The sequence below is a fragment of the Erpetoichthys calabaricus genome, chromosome 7, assembly GCF_900747795.2.
Source record: "Erpetoichthys calabaricus chromosome 7, fErpCal1.3, whole genome shotgun sequence".
NCBI lineage: Eukaryota > Metazoa > Chordata > Cladistia > Polypteriformes > Polypteridae > Erpetoichthys > Erpetoichthys calabaricus.
In genome coordinates this window covers 118,931,834-118,949,939 of record NC_041400.2, presented here as the reverse complement: position 1 = coordinate 118,949,939, position 18,106 = coordinate 118,931,834, and the positions used below count along the sequence as shown (strand labels likewise).

General features: G+C 37.6%; 1 protein-coding gene across 2 annotated transcripts in view; it reads left to right on the top strand.

The window, feature by feature from the left end:
• The window catches only part of chd1 (chromodomain helicase DNA binding protein 1), a 236,842-nt gene that overhangs the window by 115,943 nt on the left and 102,793 nt on the right, over positions 1–18,106 (top strand). For both annotated transcript variants that reach the window (XM_051929867.1, XM_051929866.1), the window contains 3 exons: positions 6,793–7,009; positions 7,233–7,322; positions 7,486–7,676. In XM_051929867.1, coding sequence (XP_051785827.1) covers positions 6,793–7,009; positions 7,233–7,322; positions 7,486–7,676 — 498 coding nt within the window. The remainder of the gene's footprint in view (positions 1–6,792; positions 7,010–7,232; positions 7,323–7,485; positions 7,677–18,106) is intronic.

The window sequence follows — 18,106 nt, the reverse complement described above, 5'->3', positions numbered from 1 at the left end:
GGCCCACCCGACGACCCACCCATTCCATTTTTATATATATAGATATATATATCTATATCTAAATCCCCACGAAGTACTGCTTTTAAATTTTTATTAAGAAGAAAACCTTTTTAAATTGAGGGAAAATATACGAATAACAATTTGTTAAGGATCTGTTTTTTTGTGAAGCAGCCTTAACACAGCTTTTCCGCTGTTTTATAAACGAACGCCATATAAGGTCTTCCTTTTTCCTTGCTTCGCCAAGGAAGGAGCCTTTTTATTAAATCCAAGGGTTCTTCGCTTTTTTTACGATTGTTATAGTTCTGTTTGTATACCACGTTGTCAGTTCAGCACTCCAGTTGTAATATGACCAAGCTGTGCAAGCTTACTGTTAAGAATGCAACGTATAGTTGTACAGGAGAAAAGCAATCTTGCCTCAAATCAATGGCAACCTTTTGTAGGTCTATGAACTTAATTTAAACTTTAGGTTTACACGGTGCTTTCTTTCCGAAGTACTTGCACTCTTGAATATGTCTGTATGAGTCAGTCGCTCAAATCCACGCGCTTCGCACTGGCGAAGTACTGCTTTTAAATTTTTATTAAGAAGAAAAGAAAACCTTTTTAAATTGAGGGAAAATATACCAATAACAATTTGTTAAGGATCTGGTTTTTTGTGAAGCTGACTTCACACAGCCTCTCCGCTGTTTTATAAACAAACGCCATATAAGGTCTTCCTTTTTCGTTGCTTCGCCAACGGAAGCAGCCTTTTTATTTAATCTACGGGTTGTCCGCTGTTTTTTTGTTCGTTTATTACGATTGTTATAGTTCTGTTTGTATACCACGTTGTCAGTTCAGCACTCCGGTTGTAATATGACCAAGCTGTGCAAGCACACTCTTGAGAATGCAACGTATTGTTGTACAGGAGAAAAGCAATCTTGCCTGAAATCAATGGCAACCTTCTGTAGGTCTATGAACTTAATTTAAACTTTAGGTTTACATGGTGCATTCTTTCCGAAGTACGTGCACTCATGAATATGTCTGTATGTGTCAGTCGCTCAAATCCCCGCGCTTCGCACCGGCGAAGTACTGCTTTTAAATTTTTATTAAGAAGAAAAGAAAACCTTTTTAAATTGAGGGAAAATATAACAATAACAATTTGTTAAGGATCTGTTTTTTTGTGAATCTGCCTTCACTCGAGTGATCACTTCGAGCTGACTTGCTGGCTAACCATAAGCGTTACCTGGTAAGTAACCACCCATACAATCAGATTGTGAATCAGACTACGAATGCCGTGAATGTAATTACCCCAATCTACATGCTGTCAAATAAACGAACCACACGCCGTGGCGCAATTTTAGGGGCTTCACCTCTAGCGCTGACGTCCGAGGTTCGATTCCCGTAAGGGAGTGAAGTGAGTGGGTGGTTACCTACCAGGTAACATCAGCCACGGTGCCTTCATTTGTGAGAAGCAGATCATAGAATGGTTGAAAATAGTTTACTGTCAAATAATACAAAGAGTACGCGACACGTGTTTCCCCCTTATTCTTGGCTCATCAGGCGTACACAGTCACTGCACTCACTTACGGTAATCGAACCTCGGACGTCAGCGTTACAGGGGCTTCGCAGCAGTGAAGTATTGCTTTTAAATTTTAATTAAGAAGAAAAGAAAACCTTTTTAAATTAAGTCTTGAAAAGAGGTGTAAAGATATTGACAATAAGCTACGCAAACCCACCAAGACATGCAATCGTATAAATCAAGGCGCGAGTCGAAAAACAACATCCCATAGTATTAGTTAACGATTAACACATTTCTATATGTATTGTAAGCATACAATACAACTGATAATATGTAACGGCTGAAATCTAACGTTGTTTGTGCCCTTCAGAATGAAAACAGTTTGCATTTACCTTTTTAATAAAAGGCGAGCTTTTAAGCCTGAGAAATCACCCTGTAAATGCACACATTTAATTGCACATGTGTTAATATGTATGCCTACACAGTATTAAGACACTCAACAATTAACGTCATTTACCTTCGTTTCCGCGTTTGACTCGTGCTGTAAATCTCTTCCTTGTTTTCAGTTCACGTGATTACGTAGGAGGCGTGATGACGCGATACGTGACTCCGCCTCCTCCATTAGAGTATATGGACATAAAACAGGTTCCAGTTATGACCATTACGCGTAGAATTTCGAAATTCAACCTGCCTAACTTTTGTAAGTAAGCTGTAAGGAATGAGCCTGACAAATTTCAGCCTTCTACCTACACGCGAAGTTGGAGAATTAGTGATGAGTGAGTGAGTCAGTCAGTCAGTGAGGGCTTTGCCTTTTATTAGTATAGATATATATCCATCCATCCATCCATTTTCCAACCCGCTGAATCCGAACACAGGGTCACGGGGGTCTGCTGGAGCCAATCCCAGCCAACACAGGGCACAAGGCAGGGACCCAATCCTGGGCAGGGTGCCAACCCACCGCAGTGTGTGTGTGTGTGTGTATATATATATATATATATATCTATATCTATATATATATATATATATATATATATATATATATATATATATATATATATATATATATATATATAATTTATATATGTGTGTGTGCTGAATGCAAGCTAAGGAGAAGTGGAATTTGTGCTGCTTCTGCCAAGATGTTTGTTTTGCTTGTCGCTCTGCGTGTCAGTCATTTAAAAGCCTGTACAGCAGCTGTCCTTCTGTCTCTCTGCCTTGTCTTGCGTGATGTTAAAATGCTTTATAATTGAGAGATGTTACTCATATCCTTAGCCTGACATCCACATATCATATGTGTTTACAAAGTGTGTTTTAATAAGTTTACATGTGTTAAAAGCGTGTGGGATGGGTATTTTAAGGCTTAAACTATAAAAAGAAAAAAGTTTATTTATATGGTCTTTCTATATTACGGATTTTCACCTATCGCGGGTGAGTCTGGAACATAACGTCCACGATAGGCGGGGGATCACTGTATATCCAAGGTTTCTAGCATCAATTATAAAAGCTTTCTGAACAATCACTAAAGAAAAATATTCCTCATAAAAAAAATCTGATCTTATCTGTGCGTGATAAAAGAAGGGGAAAAAAATTCAGTATGACTCTGAATGTCATGGGTAGGCCATGGCCTGTAAAAGTTTTAATTTGAAGAGAATTTGGGATTTTAAAAAATGTATATACTCTTAATTGTGCAAGGTTACTGTACAGTAAAGCTGTTCAATTACAAATTCAGTTGCACCAGATTTTCATACCAAGAAATTTACCCGGGAGAGACATTTTCAACGGCTGATAAGCAGCATGTAACTGCAAATTTTAAACCAACACCAATTAATCTGTTGAGAGACTAGTAATGTTTATTCATTGTTTCTCTTTTAAATTTGGTCACATGTGACACAGGCACATCAACAAGTACATAAAACACTTAAAAAAGCTATAACAGAACAGAATCCGAGGAGGTAGCAAAACTTTTTTTCCACTTTTGAAATAAAAAAAAATAAAAAATTTTGGCCTGACATGTCTGACCTAGGCACATCTCAAAGTGCATAAAAACAAAATACACAGTATTAGAAGTAACATTTGTTTCCCTTTTGAAATAAAACAAATGTTTTGATCATCACAGGTGGCGCAGTGGTAGTGCTGCTGCTTTGCAGTAAGGAGACTGTGGAAGATTGTGGGTTCGCTTCCCAGTTCCTCCCTGTGTGGATAGCGCTTTGAGTACTGAGAAAAGCGCTATATAAATGTAATGAATTATTATTATATATGACTCTGGCACATCACAAAGTGCATGTAACTAACATACATGAATACAATGTCTACTGCACACTGGACGAGCATAGTTTCATTTTAAATCAACACGTGATTAGCAGTGCTTAAATTTTGTAAACAAAATGCTGGCGGTAAGCATACTTTGCCTTTGGATCAAGTTTTAGGTACTGTGAAAGTATATTGCCTTTGGATCAAGTTTTAGGTACTGTGAAAGTATATAGATGCCTAGTTTCCTAGGCCTACATGTTTTGTATATTTGGTGAAAAAAACTGTTTAAAATTAGAATGGGACAAATCTTCAAGTATAATAGTAATTCTACACATTTATATAGAGCTTTACTCAATCCACACAGGGAGGACCCAGTACGTGAATCCATGATTTCCTTATTGTGAAGCAGTGGCCCGATCATTACGCCACTCATGTCGATGTACTGTATAATTTTGTGTTTGACAGTTTAAAATTACAAACAGCTAATTTCCAGAATTGAAGGGTATTAACCGGAGGTTAATAGCAAGCTCTTCATTCTGCTAATAATTAAAGTAGTTTTGCAAAGCAAGCAGTGGTTAATTTGATTGAGTTTTAAAGAAAATTCCAAACTTTTTGCATGTTTTCATCAAATAGTCTTTATAATTTGGTCTTTACTTGTCAATGGGTGATCCTCATAACAGCCATGAATCTGCAGGATCTAAGCTTGTGAGTGGAGGGCCAACCAAATTTATGAGGTGAGGTGCAGAGACACTGCTTATCACTAACATTTAGGTTCTTTTGCAAAAACCCATGATTGCACTCACTTGATGAAAATGGAATAGAACTTAGTCTCAGCACACAATTGATTCTAGAATCATTCATTATGTAGAAGATGCCAACCATTTCTTGTGGCCGAAGTGCTGATGCAATGTAACTGCACATACTGTCACCAAAAAAAAATCACAATATCATAGACAACTAACACCACTTCTAGGCACACAACAGTGTGAATGTGCAGCTTTGTGGGTTGAATTTTGTTAGGCTATGTGGAGTGTTACATTCATGGGCTGTACTACTGTAGGAATTTCTGAAAGTTTGCGAAATGTGTTTTTCTTGGTTTTTCTCTGTGTTTCGGCTGGGCCACTTGGGAGTTTGCTTCTGTACCGCATATGGCCCACGGGCCTCCATTTCAATAGGGTGGCTGTATTGTCATGAAAATGAGCATAGAGTAATTTACTGATTATCTTTAAATTGTTTTTGTTGTTTATATTTGAAATTGATTATATTTTCATTTAAAAGGATCAGTGAGGTCTTGATTGCCTTAACATGGCAATCTTCTATCACAAGTTAATAAGTCTTTGGAACTACAGTAATCCCTCCTCCATCGCGGGGGTTGCGTTCCAGAGCCACCCACGAAATAAGAAATTCAGCGAAGTAGAAACCATATGTTTATATGGTTATTTTTATATTGTCATGCTTGGGTTACAGATTTGCGCAGAAACACAGGAGGTTGTAGAGAGACAGGAACGTTATTCAAACACTGCAAACAAACATTTGTCTCTTTTTCAAAAGTTTAAACTGTGCTCCATGACAAGACAGAGATGACAGTTCCGTCTCACAATTAAAAGAATGCAAACATATCTTCCTCTTCAAAGGAGTCAGGAGCAGAGACTGTCATAAAGGCAGAGGAAAATCAATAGGGCTGTTTGGCTTTTAAGTATGCGAAGCACCGCGGCACAAAGCTGTTGAAGGCGGCAGCTCACACCCCCTCCTTCAAGAGCACAGAAAGAGAGAGAGAGACAGAGATAAACAAGCAAGCAAAAATCAATACGTGCCCTTCGAGCTTTTAAGTATGCGAAGCATTGTGCAGCATGTCGTTTCAGGAAGCAGCTGCACAAAAGATAGCAACGTGAAGATAATCTTTCAGCATTTTTAGACGAGCGTCCGTATAGTCTAGGTGTGCGAACAGCCCCCCTGCTCAATCCCCCTACGTCAGGATCAGAGAAAGCGCAAGAGAGAGAAAGAGAAAAGTAAGTTGGGTAGCTTCTCAGCCATCTGCCAATAGCGTCCCTTGTATGAAATCAACTGGGCAAACCAACTGAGGAAGCATGTACCAGAAATTAAAAGACCCATTGTCCGCAGAAACCCGCGAAGCAGCGAAAAATCCGTGAAGCCGCGAAGCGCGATATAGCGAGGGATTACTGTACTTGTTTCTGTAGCGCAAGCTCTAGTGCACTTTGATTAAGCGAGAATATCTTTCCAAAATTCAGAGCCCCCAATCTGTTGGAATTCAATGAAGGCACACAGTAATGCAGTTCATCTTACTTTTTAATGCATCCATGTTGTCTTAGGAACAAGAAACATGCAAATTTCAAGCATTTGTGGCATATAGTTTAAATTCACGTTTTTAGTACACAACTGCTAACCTTTGGCCACCATAAAATATCCATGCCATGTTAAAGATAAAATGGAATGCTTTTAAAGTAAGAGTTTGTTACAGTAATCTACTCAATTCACAATGTAAATGTGAAAGTTTAATTATTGAAATTTCTATTTTATTGCTTTTACTGTAGTTTAAGTGGGCCTCCCATAGGAACATTTCAGAGCCACAGGGAGACCGTTCCCCCCCCAAGAAACTGTCATGGTATGTTTGTAGAAACGGACCAAGCAGAACGTTTTGAAATCGGCTGTAAAAGTGTATCATAAGGATGTGTGACTGAGGGAAATGTATTTTCTCAGAAATTAAAATTGGCTTTCTGTTCAGTTTTTTTCCTGACTTGTGCACATTACTTGTAGTTTAGGTGCTAGCTTCCTACAACCCAGAACTTCATATGCTTATTAGACAATGAACATATAAATCTAAATACGTGGCACATATGGAATAGTGACAAATAGAAAATGAACATCTCTTACATATAATGGTAATTTATGAAATCTTTGAAACATGATCTTTTACAATGTAAAGTGTACAGTGTAACATAAGATGCAGGTTTTCACAAGGCATTGTGTATACAAAAGTATTATAGCTATTTTATGTTTCTTAAACCAATTTTTTCCCCCCCGTTTAGAGGGAACAGCTGTATTCTGGCAGATGAAATGGGACTAGGAAAAACCATTCAGACAATCTCATTCCTCAACTATTTGTTCCATGAACATCAGCTATTTGGACCCTTCCTACTAGTTGTTCCACTCTCTACCCTTACTTCATGGCAAAGAGAAATTCTGCTATGGGCTCCTCAGATGAATGTTGTAGTTTATCTGGGAGACATAAACAGCAGGAGCATGGTATGGTTCTAGAATATTTGAAACACATCTTTGTTTAGTCTGTTTTATGTATCTAAAGACAGTGTAGATCCTTAAATATATGGACAACGTAATTATTTAAACTGAGAGATATTAATCATGAGAATGGGCAATTGTAAATATGTTATACTAAATTAGTTTACAGTGTATTACAAAGGCAATTTCTTTTAAAAGTATTTTTGTGTATTTTCCCCCCCCCATAAAGATTCGAACTCATGAATGGATGCATCCACAGACTAAACGTTTGAAATACAACATCTTATTAACAACTTATGAAATTTTGCTTAAGGATAAGGTATCTATTTTCATTATTTTCAGTTTCCATGTTATTTCTGCCTGTTGTGATTAAATGTAAAGTTTGTCTGCTACTTGTTGTCTTCAGTACAGTTTTTCATTAAAGAACACTTTATCATTTAGGGTTTTTTCAATCCTTGACGATTTCACATGTTTTTACTTAGACATTTCTTGGCAATGTTAACTGGGCCTTTATTGGAGTTGATGAAGCTCATCGTTTGAAGAATGATGATTCCCTACTTTATAAAACTCTGGTTGACTTCAAATCAAACCATCGACTTCTAATCACTGGTACACCTCTACAGAATTCCCTGAAGGAACTGTGGTCCCTTTTGCATTTTATAATGCCAGAAAAGTAGGTGAAGTAATTTGTATTTTTACAGTTTTTGTATACACTATTTCTGAATGACTGGATTATAAATTGAAAAGTTTTAGTGTAACTAGTATAGATGACAGATACCAAATTTTCTAACACCATTAACATGTATGTTTTCAGATTTGTGTTTAAATTCATACATTTTTACAGCTTTTGGAAAGTATCAGCAATTTTTTTTAATATGGATGTCACTGAGATGGTCCACTAATATGATAGCAATGCTAAAACTGACCAGTATATTTGATACTAGTATATTATACCTGTGTATGCCTGAAGGATAAGTTTGGCATTTTCTAAGTCAGTTATTTGCTGTTCATAATCATGGTATATATTATTTTGCTGCATGAAATTGCTTTCAAATGTGAACCACATCTTTTAAATTAAAAAAAAAAAAAAAAAAAAAAAAAAATCAGCCTGCCCCAGCGTGGTTTTTTAAAAAAAAATTTTTATAAGTGGGGTTTGTTAGTGGTGTATCTTTATAAAGATAAGCCTTAAAATTTAATGCGTCAGTTTTTCAAGCCAAACATGTTAGGAAATATTCATGTCTTGAAATTACACACATATTGCTAAAATTGTTTTTTTAAAAAGTTAAAAAGCAAATCTGTTGTAAATTCTGCCTCTTTTGTATTCTTTGCTGTTTTCTTCCCACCCCCTCATCATGCATGCACAATCCACACTACATAAAAGATTGCTGGGCCTTTTTAAAACCCTAAGGATTTCATTAAAACTACAGAGCAGCATATTCTGTTCTGCTCAGATATTTTATCATGTGTACAATGAAACTCTGATGTATGTTTTTCACCATGCTAACACACTGTGTGTATCTCAGTCTGTAGGCTTTGTAATATAACCACGTAGAAAGTAACAGGCCAGTGTTGGGTTGTCATATCTCCACCCACAATTGCTACTGCAAGCAGACAAATGAACAAGGAACATCTTTTTCTTCAGAGACCTACAGATCTCTGATAAAGTTTATTTTCACTTTACTTTTGTTGTTATAAGCATGCCTCAAACATGGAAATCATGCTTTCTTAAATCGAATCCTTTGCTGCGCCATTAACGTATGGAGTAAGTTTTAAGGTTTTTCAAAGGGACCCTGTGCACATTAGCTCCATGAGGATATGAGGAAAAACACGAAAGTCCAACAAGAAGACAAAGCAATACTGTTAACCGTAAAATATTTATGTCAAAAAACCCTAACTGTAAAAAAACAAAACAAAAAAACAAACAAATTTATTAACATTGTCAGCAGTGCAACTTAAAACGTCAAAATAATTAGACTTTTGGGTTCTTTTGGACTTAAGTGTTACGAAGGATCTCTTGTATTTTTTAAAATAATTCATCTTAAATTGACGTAGATACTAATTGTAGACCTCATGAATACCTGCTAGGCATATTTTGACATAATGCAGATTAAAAATGTTTATCTAATATATAAAGCAGAGTCTATGTATGTTTGTTTGTCCGCCATACAAATCTGCACCGGGTGTCAGATCGCCACCAAACTGGGCATGGGGCTGCTTTGTGACCAGGAGGAGGTCATGGGGTATGTTTGGTTGGGAAAAATGTCCTTGGTCAAGCGCAGGACACCTTTTGACCGACACAACGTTTGCAAAAAGTCCCCATACTTATCATCGACAAGATGGCCGCACGTTGCAACAGACGTTAATGGCGTCGCCATCTAGCGGCACGTTTGGTTTCTGTGCCTCCCTCTTTACCAATGTTTCTTTAAATTGCCAGGACATTGCAGAAGTGTCCAAGTATGAGAAAGACGACTGCTTTCATCGCGTGAAGGGGAACTGCCGTATAGATGTCGTGACGGGCTTTCTGTATTTGTCATGCTATTTGCTCACTTTCTGACTCAAAGTAAGATTTCAGTTTTGCTCCGTACGTAATACCATGTGACACATTATAATTGTCCTGCTTTTCGCTAATATACCCATGCCACCAAACAAAACACATGGCATTAGAAAGTCCACTTCCGATGTCACAAAAAAGTCTATTTCAAGGCCGTCTCAAACATTGTGCAAGACGTCAAGATGTTTTCATACCAAGAATTCCGCTGATTCCGAATGATTTACCCTTTGATTTAAAATGTCTACAATTTCCTGTTAAAAAAAGTCTATTTCAGATAGATAGAGATAGAGATAGATAGATAGATACTTTATTAATCCCAATGGGAAATTCACAAGGCCGTCTCAAACCTTGCGCAAGACGTCAACATGTTTTCATACAAAGAATTCCGGTGATTCAGAATGATTTACCATTTGATTTCAAAAGCCTAGAATTTCCTATTCGTTTAGATTTTGCTATGTGATTTACTAAGGCTGAAGGGCAATCACTGCAAGTTAAAGGCATCAATTTGGAAAATCCATGCTTTTCACACGGACAACGCTACATAACATGTTCTACAGTGGGCAATCCTCACAATTTGTTCATTCTCAGAACCCCATGACAACACAAAAAATATACTGTATCCAAAGCCTCTAAAATGACCACTTATATTACCTATTACAATAAAATGTCAATCAGAACAATGTTTGTTTGATTTCTATGTTCTGTTTCTTTCATTTGGGAAATTCACCAGTTATAGATTCCTGGGCAATGCCGGGTACTCCTGCTGGTACACTATAAATCGTACAAGTTGACATCATATTACAGGCAAAGGGCAACTTGCATCTCTCAAAAAGAAGACTGATTTAAAACCAGTATTCAGTATTTTTGCAGCTGCATAGCATGAAATGATTATGTGTAAACTTTTCAGTAACAGATACTTTTAATGATGCCAAAACAGTATATAATCTCAAAATGAGTCCTTTGTGTGGTGAAACTTAAAGCACGGTGATTGACACAATCCAACGTCACAGTCGGGACAATAATAGCTCGTTTCTTTTTGAATTTTCTTTCCAGATTTATCATATTTTGAACAGCACACTGTACAGGTACGAGTTGGATTCTGATTTTTTTTTTTTTGTTGGAGGTATATAAGACGCTCTGGATTGATGCAAGATTGGCTGGGTCGACAGCGTCTCTTTTGCAGTAGTGTGGATGGTTGATGTGCAGCAATGATATGTTTTATGAGCTGGCACGTAAAGTTTGCATGAGATACAGTTTCACCAGCTTTTTGTTTGTATAAAACAAATGCATTCCAAATGCACTGTTCCATCAGGTGACAATGTCTTTTTGTAGTATTTCTTTTGTTGTCTCTGCATAACGGGGATAGAAAGTCAATTCTTGATCCTCAAGGTTTACGCCACCCATCTTGCTATTGCAGTCAACCACAGCTCAAGGCTTCGTAACCTGCTTGTTGCCTTTTGCCTGCACAGTGACTGTAGCTGCATTATGTACAGTGCAAAGAAGACAAACATTTTTCTTGTCTTTCCATTTCAGTGCAAGCACTTTACCCTTTTGCGAAGCTATTAGTGCACCTTGCTATAATTTAGCTCTGCCAAAGTCTTTAGGCATGCTACGATGATTGGGACACACTGTTCCATATGCGTCAGTCTTTCTTTGCAGCAAGATGTCAAATAGCTCTAGCAAAGTATAAAAATTGTTACACAGTAACCTTAATCCAGCAGAGCATCTATCAGCACCAATGACATTGCAGCGCTGTACTGATTGTATTTTGGATCAAACATTGTCCCTTTCCCTGTGTACAGAACTGAATTCCAAATGTATCCTGTTTTAGATTCACAAAGCTTGTAAAACTTTATACCAAATCTTGCTCTTTTTGACGTGATGTACTGTATCCATGACAGTCTGCCCTTATAAGCCATGAGACTTTCATTGATGCTGACATCATGGTCCGGAATTTAAACGCTCCGAAATGTTGCTACAATGGCTTGGTATGTCTAACAAATTTTCTTCAGTTTGGGTGCTAGATGGGTATTCTCATCAAAGTCTTCATCGTTGGTAAAGTGTAGATATTTCATAATTAGTGAAAACATGCACTCAGAAATAATTTCTCCAAAGAAGGACAGCACTGACAGCACTTTTACACCCTGAGTGATTCAATGTTCTAACGCTTACGCAAGACATATCTGTACAGTTGCCTGATTGACGCTCGGAACTAATGCTTTTAGCACGGTTTTCACAGCCCAAATACAATTTGGGACTAATGCTAAGGAGGCTATTTTTTAATCAAAAAGCCTGTGCAAAAGTTTCTGTACAGTACACTAATGAGTTCATACAGAACTACTCTTCTGGTAAAAAAAAAAAAAAAATTACTGTTTGTAATTGTTTTAGATATAGGAGGCAAAGTGAAGTTGGAGAAAAATCTTTATACTGAAGAACAGTTACAATACAAGTTATTTTTATATAGCCTTGTAGGGAAAAAATGGAAGAAACCTTGGGAAAGGCAGTTCAAAAAGAGACTCCTTTCCAGGTAGGTTGGGTGTGCAGTGAGTGTCAAAAAAAAAAAAAGGGGGTCAATACAATACAATACACAGAACAGAACAAATCCTCAATACGGTATAAAAATAAAACATTTTACAAGTACGGACCAGAATTTAACAGTAGATGATATCACACAATATGATTTGGATTTGTTTAGAGTCCTGGAGACCTCATCCATCAAGCTGCCTCCCCCATTTGGCCATTCCACAGCTGAAACATTGCTTGCCCAGCCAATCCGATGAAAGGACCCCTCTACCCCACGATTCCTGCGATCCTCCATCAGGGATGACTTTACCTTAGGCAGGCAAAACAACTTGGCAGGTGGGCCGTGGCACCAAGTGCCACGTTTGAGTTCCAATAAGAGAAACAGAATAGGTGAGAGTTAGTAACAAATTATAACTATCATGTTACTTATGTTTTAGTGCTAATGACTAACAACAGAGATGCAGTCTGTACAGTTAATCAGCAGCTCTAGTCAGGATATGCTAAACTGAAATAGTGAGCCTTCAGCCGGGATTTAAAAGCTGAGACCGATGGGGCATCTCTTGTAGTAGCAGGCATACCATTCCACAGTTTAAGGGCCCTGTAACTAAAAGCTCGACCTCCCACTGTTATTTTATTAATCCTTGGAATCATAAGCAGACCAGAATCTTGAGATCTTAATGTGTGCTCTGGTTTGTAAGTCATGATAAATTCAAACAAGTAAGCCGGACCTTGGCCATTTAATGCTTTATATGTTAAAAGGAGGACTTTCAAATCTGCCCTAAACTTAACCGGGAGCCAGTGAAAGGATTTAAGAACTGGAGTTATGTGTTTGCACTTCCTTGTTCTTGTAATAATTCTTGCAGCAGCATTTTGGATTAACTGGAGGCTATATAAAGAATAGTTTGAACATCCAGTGAACACCACATTGCAGTAGTCAATCCTACTAGAAATAAATGCATGAATCAATTTCTCAGAATCCTGTTTTTTTAGAAAGCTCCTTAATTTCCCAACATTTTCAAGATGGAAGAAACATGATTTGGACAACTTTGTAATATGCACTTTAAATTGCAGGCAATGACAAAATATTGTTATCAGCGTCATTCCCTCCAACAATTAACATCTATTTTATCGGTGTTTAAGGACAAGTAGTTCTCATCCATCCACTTCTTTAATTCACTAACGCAACTAATTAAAGACAACATCGGAGAAACTTCATTTGATCTAAATGAAAGGTATAACTGGGTGTCATCTGCATACGAGTGAAAATTAACATTATGTTTCCTAATGATAGATCCCAGTGGAAGCATGTAAAGTAAAAACAGTAAAGGTCCCAGTATATCTCACAGGAGCACTGTCAGCACATTTCTGTACATATTGGAATCGATTTGATAAATAAGAAGTAAACCAAGCGAGCACATTGCCTGTTCATAGGCGGTATTCTGTAACTCTTCTACAGCGCTACTATCCAGTAAGGCGAGGATAGTGGAACTGTCCATCAACCTGCTCGCACCAATTTAAGAGAATATTTTAATAGCCCACAGTCTTGTTGGTTCCTGTACAATGTAGGCTACAGTAGGTGACATGCAGTTAATTAAACAACAACTTCTCATGCCTGTGCTGGGGGAAGTCTGAGTAAAGTGTAAAAAATTGAGCGATTGTGTTATCTGTACTTTAGCTGATGCTTAGCACCTGCACCATGCTATCTAAGGTCAGATATCCCAGAGACAGAGCTAACCCATTGACATTCGATCTCCCACTCAGACCTATACCTCAAAAGCCTCTTACAGGCAGACTTGGACTAGCAGATATCAGCATAGTGATGTTTACAGTGCATGTATAATCTTGTTCTGGATGTTCCGCTGTACTACACAAAGGGGCTTTTTTTCTGTCAGTGTGTGAACGCAGCAACAATGAATCTGACACCCAGCCTCACAGTGTGCACAGACCATGTCTGACTACAACATTAATGCTCCACAGAAACTAAACTCATTCACTCCACATGTGTAACAGGTTTGCTTTTAACGGTTCTTATGTTGTTCTCTGCAGTTTGAAGAGCTGTTGTATATATGAAGCGATGTGTATGTAAATAAAGGATGGATGGGTGTCCCTTATTGATTCAGCTCTGTACAAGGTGTTTTTATATTCCAGTATGGGACAATCCTGTATTATAAGTAATGGGTGGCAACTTCATTGGTGTGCATGGAAGAAGAATATTAAGAAACACAGGTAACAATCAAGCACCTGATCCTATGACCTACTATTAATAGACTTGGATTCATTTAGCATTGCATGATTAAAATGTGAAGCACAGTCAAATTGACCGCATTAACTTAATGCATATAGGGGTTGCATTAAAAAATGAAATTGCAGAAATTTTATCACATTAATTGCTTAACAGCAGCTAATCAGCAACTGTAATATACACACAAACATTCTGCGGTAGTACCTCTGTAAACAGCAGTCCTTTTGATGAGGTGTGACACACCATTTACTTCAAATGCATATATTGCAGTTCATGTTTTCATGAGTATAGGTACCAGTTCTTTCAAGGTAACATTGACTCCTACATTGCCATTGTAAAGGTGAACAACAGAGAGAACATGCAGCATGCACGACAGTGTGTTGTTCACTTTTACCACTTGTCCATTGATGGCTTCAAATGCCAATTATATAATCTGTTACAGAAAAGGTTTTTGCTTGCAACAGGTTGTCTATTTTTAACACATGCAGTGTCCTATCTGCACATGTGACACATACTTATTTGTTGAATTAATAGGGGACTTTTCAGCTATAGACAGTTTATTACAATCTGAAGCTTGTTGTCTGTTTGACAAGGTTAATTAGAGCACCACTGATCTTTGTAGTTCAGAATTACTGCTCCTAATTTCACTGACGCCTTCGGGAAATATTGGATTGATTTAGAAATGTGACACTTATTCAGCCATCTAATTATACCCACTCAGTTTTAAGCAAAATTAATTTGTGATCATCTCCAGGTTTATATATCATGTCTGGCTCAGTGAGACTAGGGAAAAAAATGTGTATTAGTTTTGCTGGGATTGTAACTTGATTTTTGGTGCTGTCAAAGTATTTCCATCATTTTTGGCTATTACTGATTTACAGAGGTGGAAGTAACTAGTACTATATATGTGTGTGTATGCGTATATGTGTGTGTGTGTGTGTGTGTGTGTGTATATATATATATATATATATATATATATATATATATATATATATATATATATATATATAAACTTTTATACTACTGGGCACAGTATATTGGCTAATTGCATTAATTATATGAGTTAATGTCTCCCTTGGTACCCATTAGGGTGCATTAAAACTGTAATATTCAAAACGGACCTTTTCTTGAAAAATTGTGTTCAGACCTAGTCTGGTATTAAGCAAGTACCAATCTTGTGATACTCATGTGAGTGTGAAAATGCACAAGAAAACCACCCATAGAAACAAGTAGCTGAATTCAGAATGGAGTTGCATTGTATTTTGCAACATGTGGCAGCAGAGTGCATGTTATTTAAATATGTACTCTATAAATAAAACCTGTAGTTAGGTTAGTTATCCATCCATCCATCCATCCATCCACATACATAAAATGCAAAGTTCATTCACTGATTTATCAACAAAAACACTGTTTGCCATTTAGTATAAAAGCTGAGATTTGGCAGGATTGTACATCAAGGGCAATATGTACCCACTAAAGGACATTTTGATATATTGATATTTAGGGGTGAAACTAGCTCCTGCAAATGAAAAACTAAAAATTCCAATATCTAAAAATGCTTTGACTGATTTGATTGAACATTAGCAATGTTATACTGAAAACAAAGAAAATTAGCTGACCTTTTTTGATAATACTGTAGCGAGTAGGTTATGTCAGTGTGCAATTTTCATGTCTGTGTGTGATGTCCATGCCTCCATCTAGATAAGGTATCACAGCTGAACCCATTTATCATGGGCAGATTAGTCCGTAGCCATGTGTGTCTGAGTAATTGAGAGTAATGGGTGCTAATTAGCTCTAGGGGTTAATAAGGTAGGCTGGGCGATGGAAAGAAGGAACAAGTGGAACAGAAGCAAGACACAAGTATAAAGAAGAAAATGGAGTTTAGAGCGTAATGGATGGAGTTGGTGATTTGGAGTGGAGGAGCAGTGGACATAGAGGGGATCTGGTCCTATTGACTGATCTTGTAGGAATAGTAAAGGATTTGAAGGCACAGTTAGAGTAAGAGACTTTAGTCTGGGAATGGATAAACTTAGGAGACATTTTGGAGGTAGTAGCTGTATGCGAATGTTGCTGGGGTCTTTGCCCATTATCCCAATAGGCCTGCATGATGGAGGCACGGTGTGGGAGACTGTTATGGGTGACCGTGGGTTGAAGAAAGAAGAGAACCCTTTCTTGCACTGATTTTTAAATACAAACCTCCCGGGAGTGACAGAACAGGCAATCCCTCAAAACTAAACATTAGAGCAAGATGTCAGCTGGTGTGAGAGGCAACTAAAAATCTGACTGTCACTTTCAGAAGTCTGCAGTGCTCTTTGGCTGAAACCGGAATGAAGGTGCATATGTTCACAATTTTAAGAGCTCTCTATAAAACGGGCCTCTATGGGTGGGAAGTGACAAAGAAGACATTTCTTAAGAAGGTCCACATAAAAGCATGTATGGCATTTGCTACACACCATGCGAAAGACACAGTTAAGGTGTGGGTGAAGGTTTTATGGTCAGATGAGACCAAAATACAATTTTTACAATACTTTTTGGCCAGACTTCAAAAAGTATATGTGGCGTAAAACTAATACTGTTCATGCCTTAAACACCTATGATGAAGTATGGTAGTGACATCATCATGCTATGAGGATGCTTTTCATTTGCAGGGACTGGTAGTCTCTTCAGAGTTCAAGGGACAATGGGTGAACACAAATATTGCACAATATTGCAGGGGAACTTGTTCCAGTCTGCTATGAACCTACAGCGAGAAGATTGATCTTTCATCATGACAATGACCCTAAGCATAAGGCCAAAGTGACAGTGGAATGCTCAGAAACAAAAAGATGAATGTTTTGGAATAGTCAAGTCCATTGGGCCCATGAGGAAGGCCCTTAACCTGCAATTGCTCCATTCGGAGTATGACATTAACCTGCATCCAGCCCTATAAGCAGGTCCTCCAAACTTCAGGGAGCACTTGGGGGTTGCTGGCAGTATTGGCACTCCAGCCTCTGTAAAATACTTCATACTGTTCCATTCCATTTGAACTAATGTGGTGCTAAGGGTCACCTGTTGCGTGGCTGTGCTCAGGTTCCAATTTGGGACCCTGAGATGGTTTGTCATGTTGTGGGTGCAGCAGCACACTCTGTCAGTGTATGCTCCTAAACTCTTCCTCCTCCTAAGTCAAAGCCTTGATCGTAACTGTATTGAGAATCATTGACACTATTTGTAAACTGCTGTCCAGAGGTGCCATCCCACCAACCTAGAGGATTTCTATACATTCTGCCAAGAAGAATGGGGAAGAATCGTTCCTGACCAATGTGCATGACTGGTACATATTTATCCGAAAAGAATCCTTGCTGTTATTGTAGCAAAACTTTTAATGTTAATGTGTAGGACTTGAATACTTATGCAAACACTAACTGGTGAGGTTTCTTCTTCTGTTCGTAGAAAATGGTTTATTTTGACTTTGGAAATATATTGTTACAGCATAAAAGTTCATATTAAAAATATTGAATGTGTACATATCTTTTGTCATGCAGAAAATTATGACGACTTTCAAGGGGATTGAATGATTTTATATGCCACTGTGTATTTATACACAAAATTATGATTATTCTTACTAATCACCTGTTTGAATTAAAAAAAAATGTACAGTTTCTTTTAAAACACAATTTTACAATGATCATTGGCAAATGCCATGGTCAGTCACTAGGAAATGCAGGAATTGATTTATGGCAGGAATGTTTTATTTAGGGGCAATTGTATGTAGTGTGCTGAAAAATTATGAGCTTCCATAATCTAATGA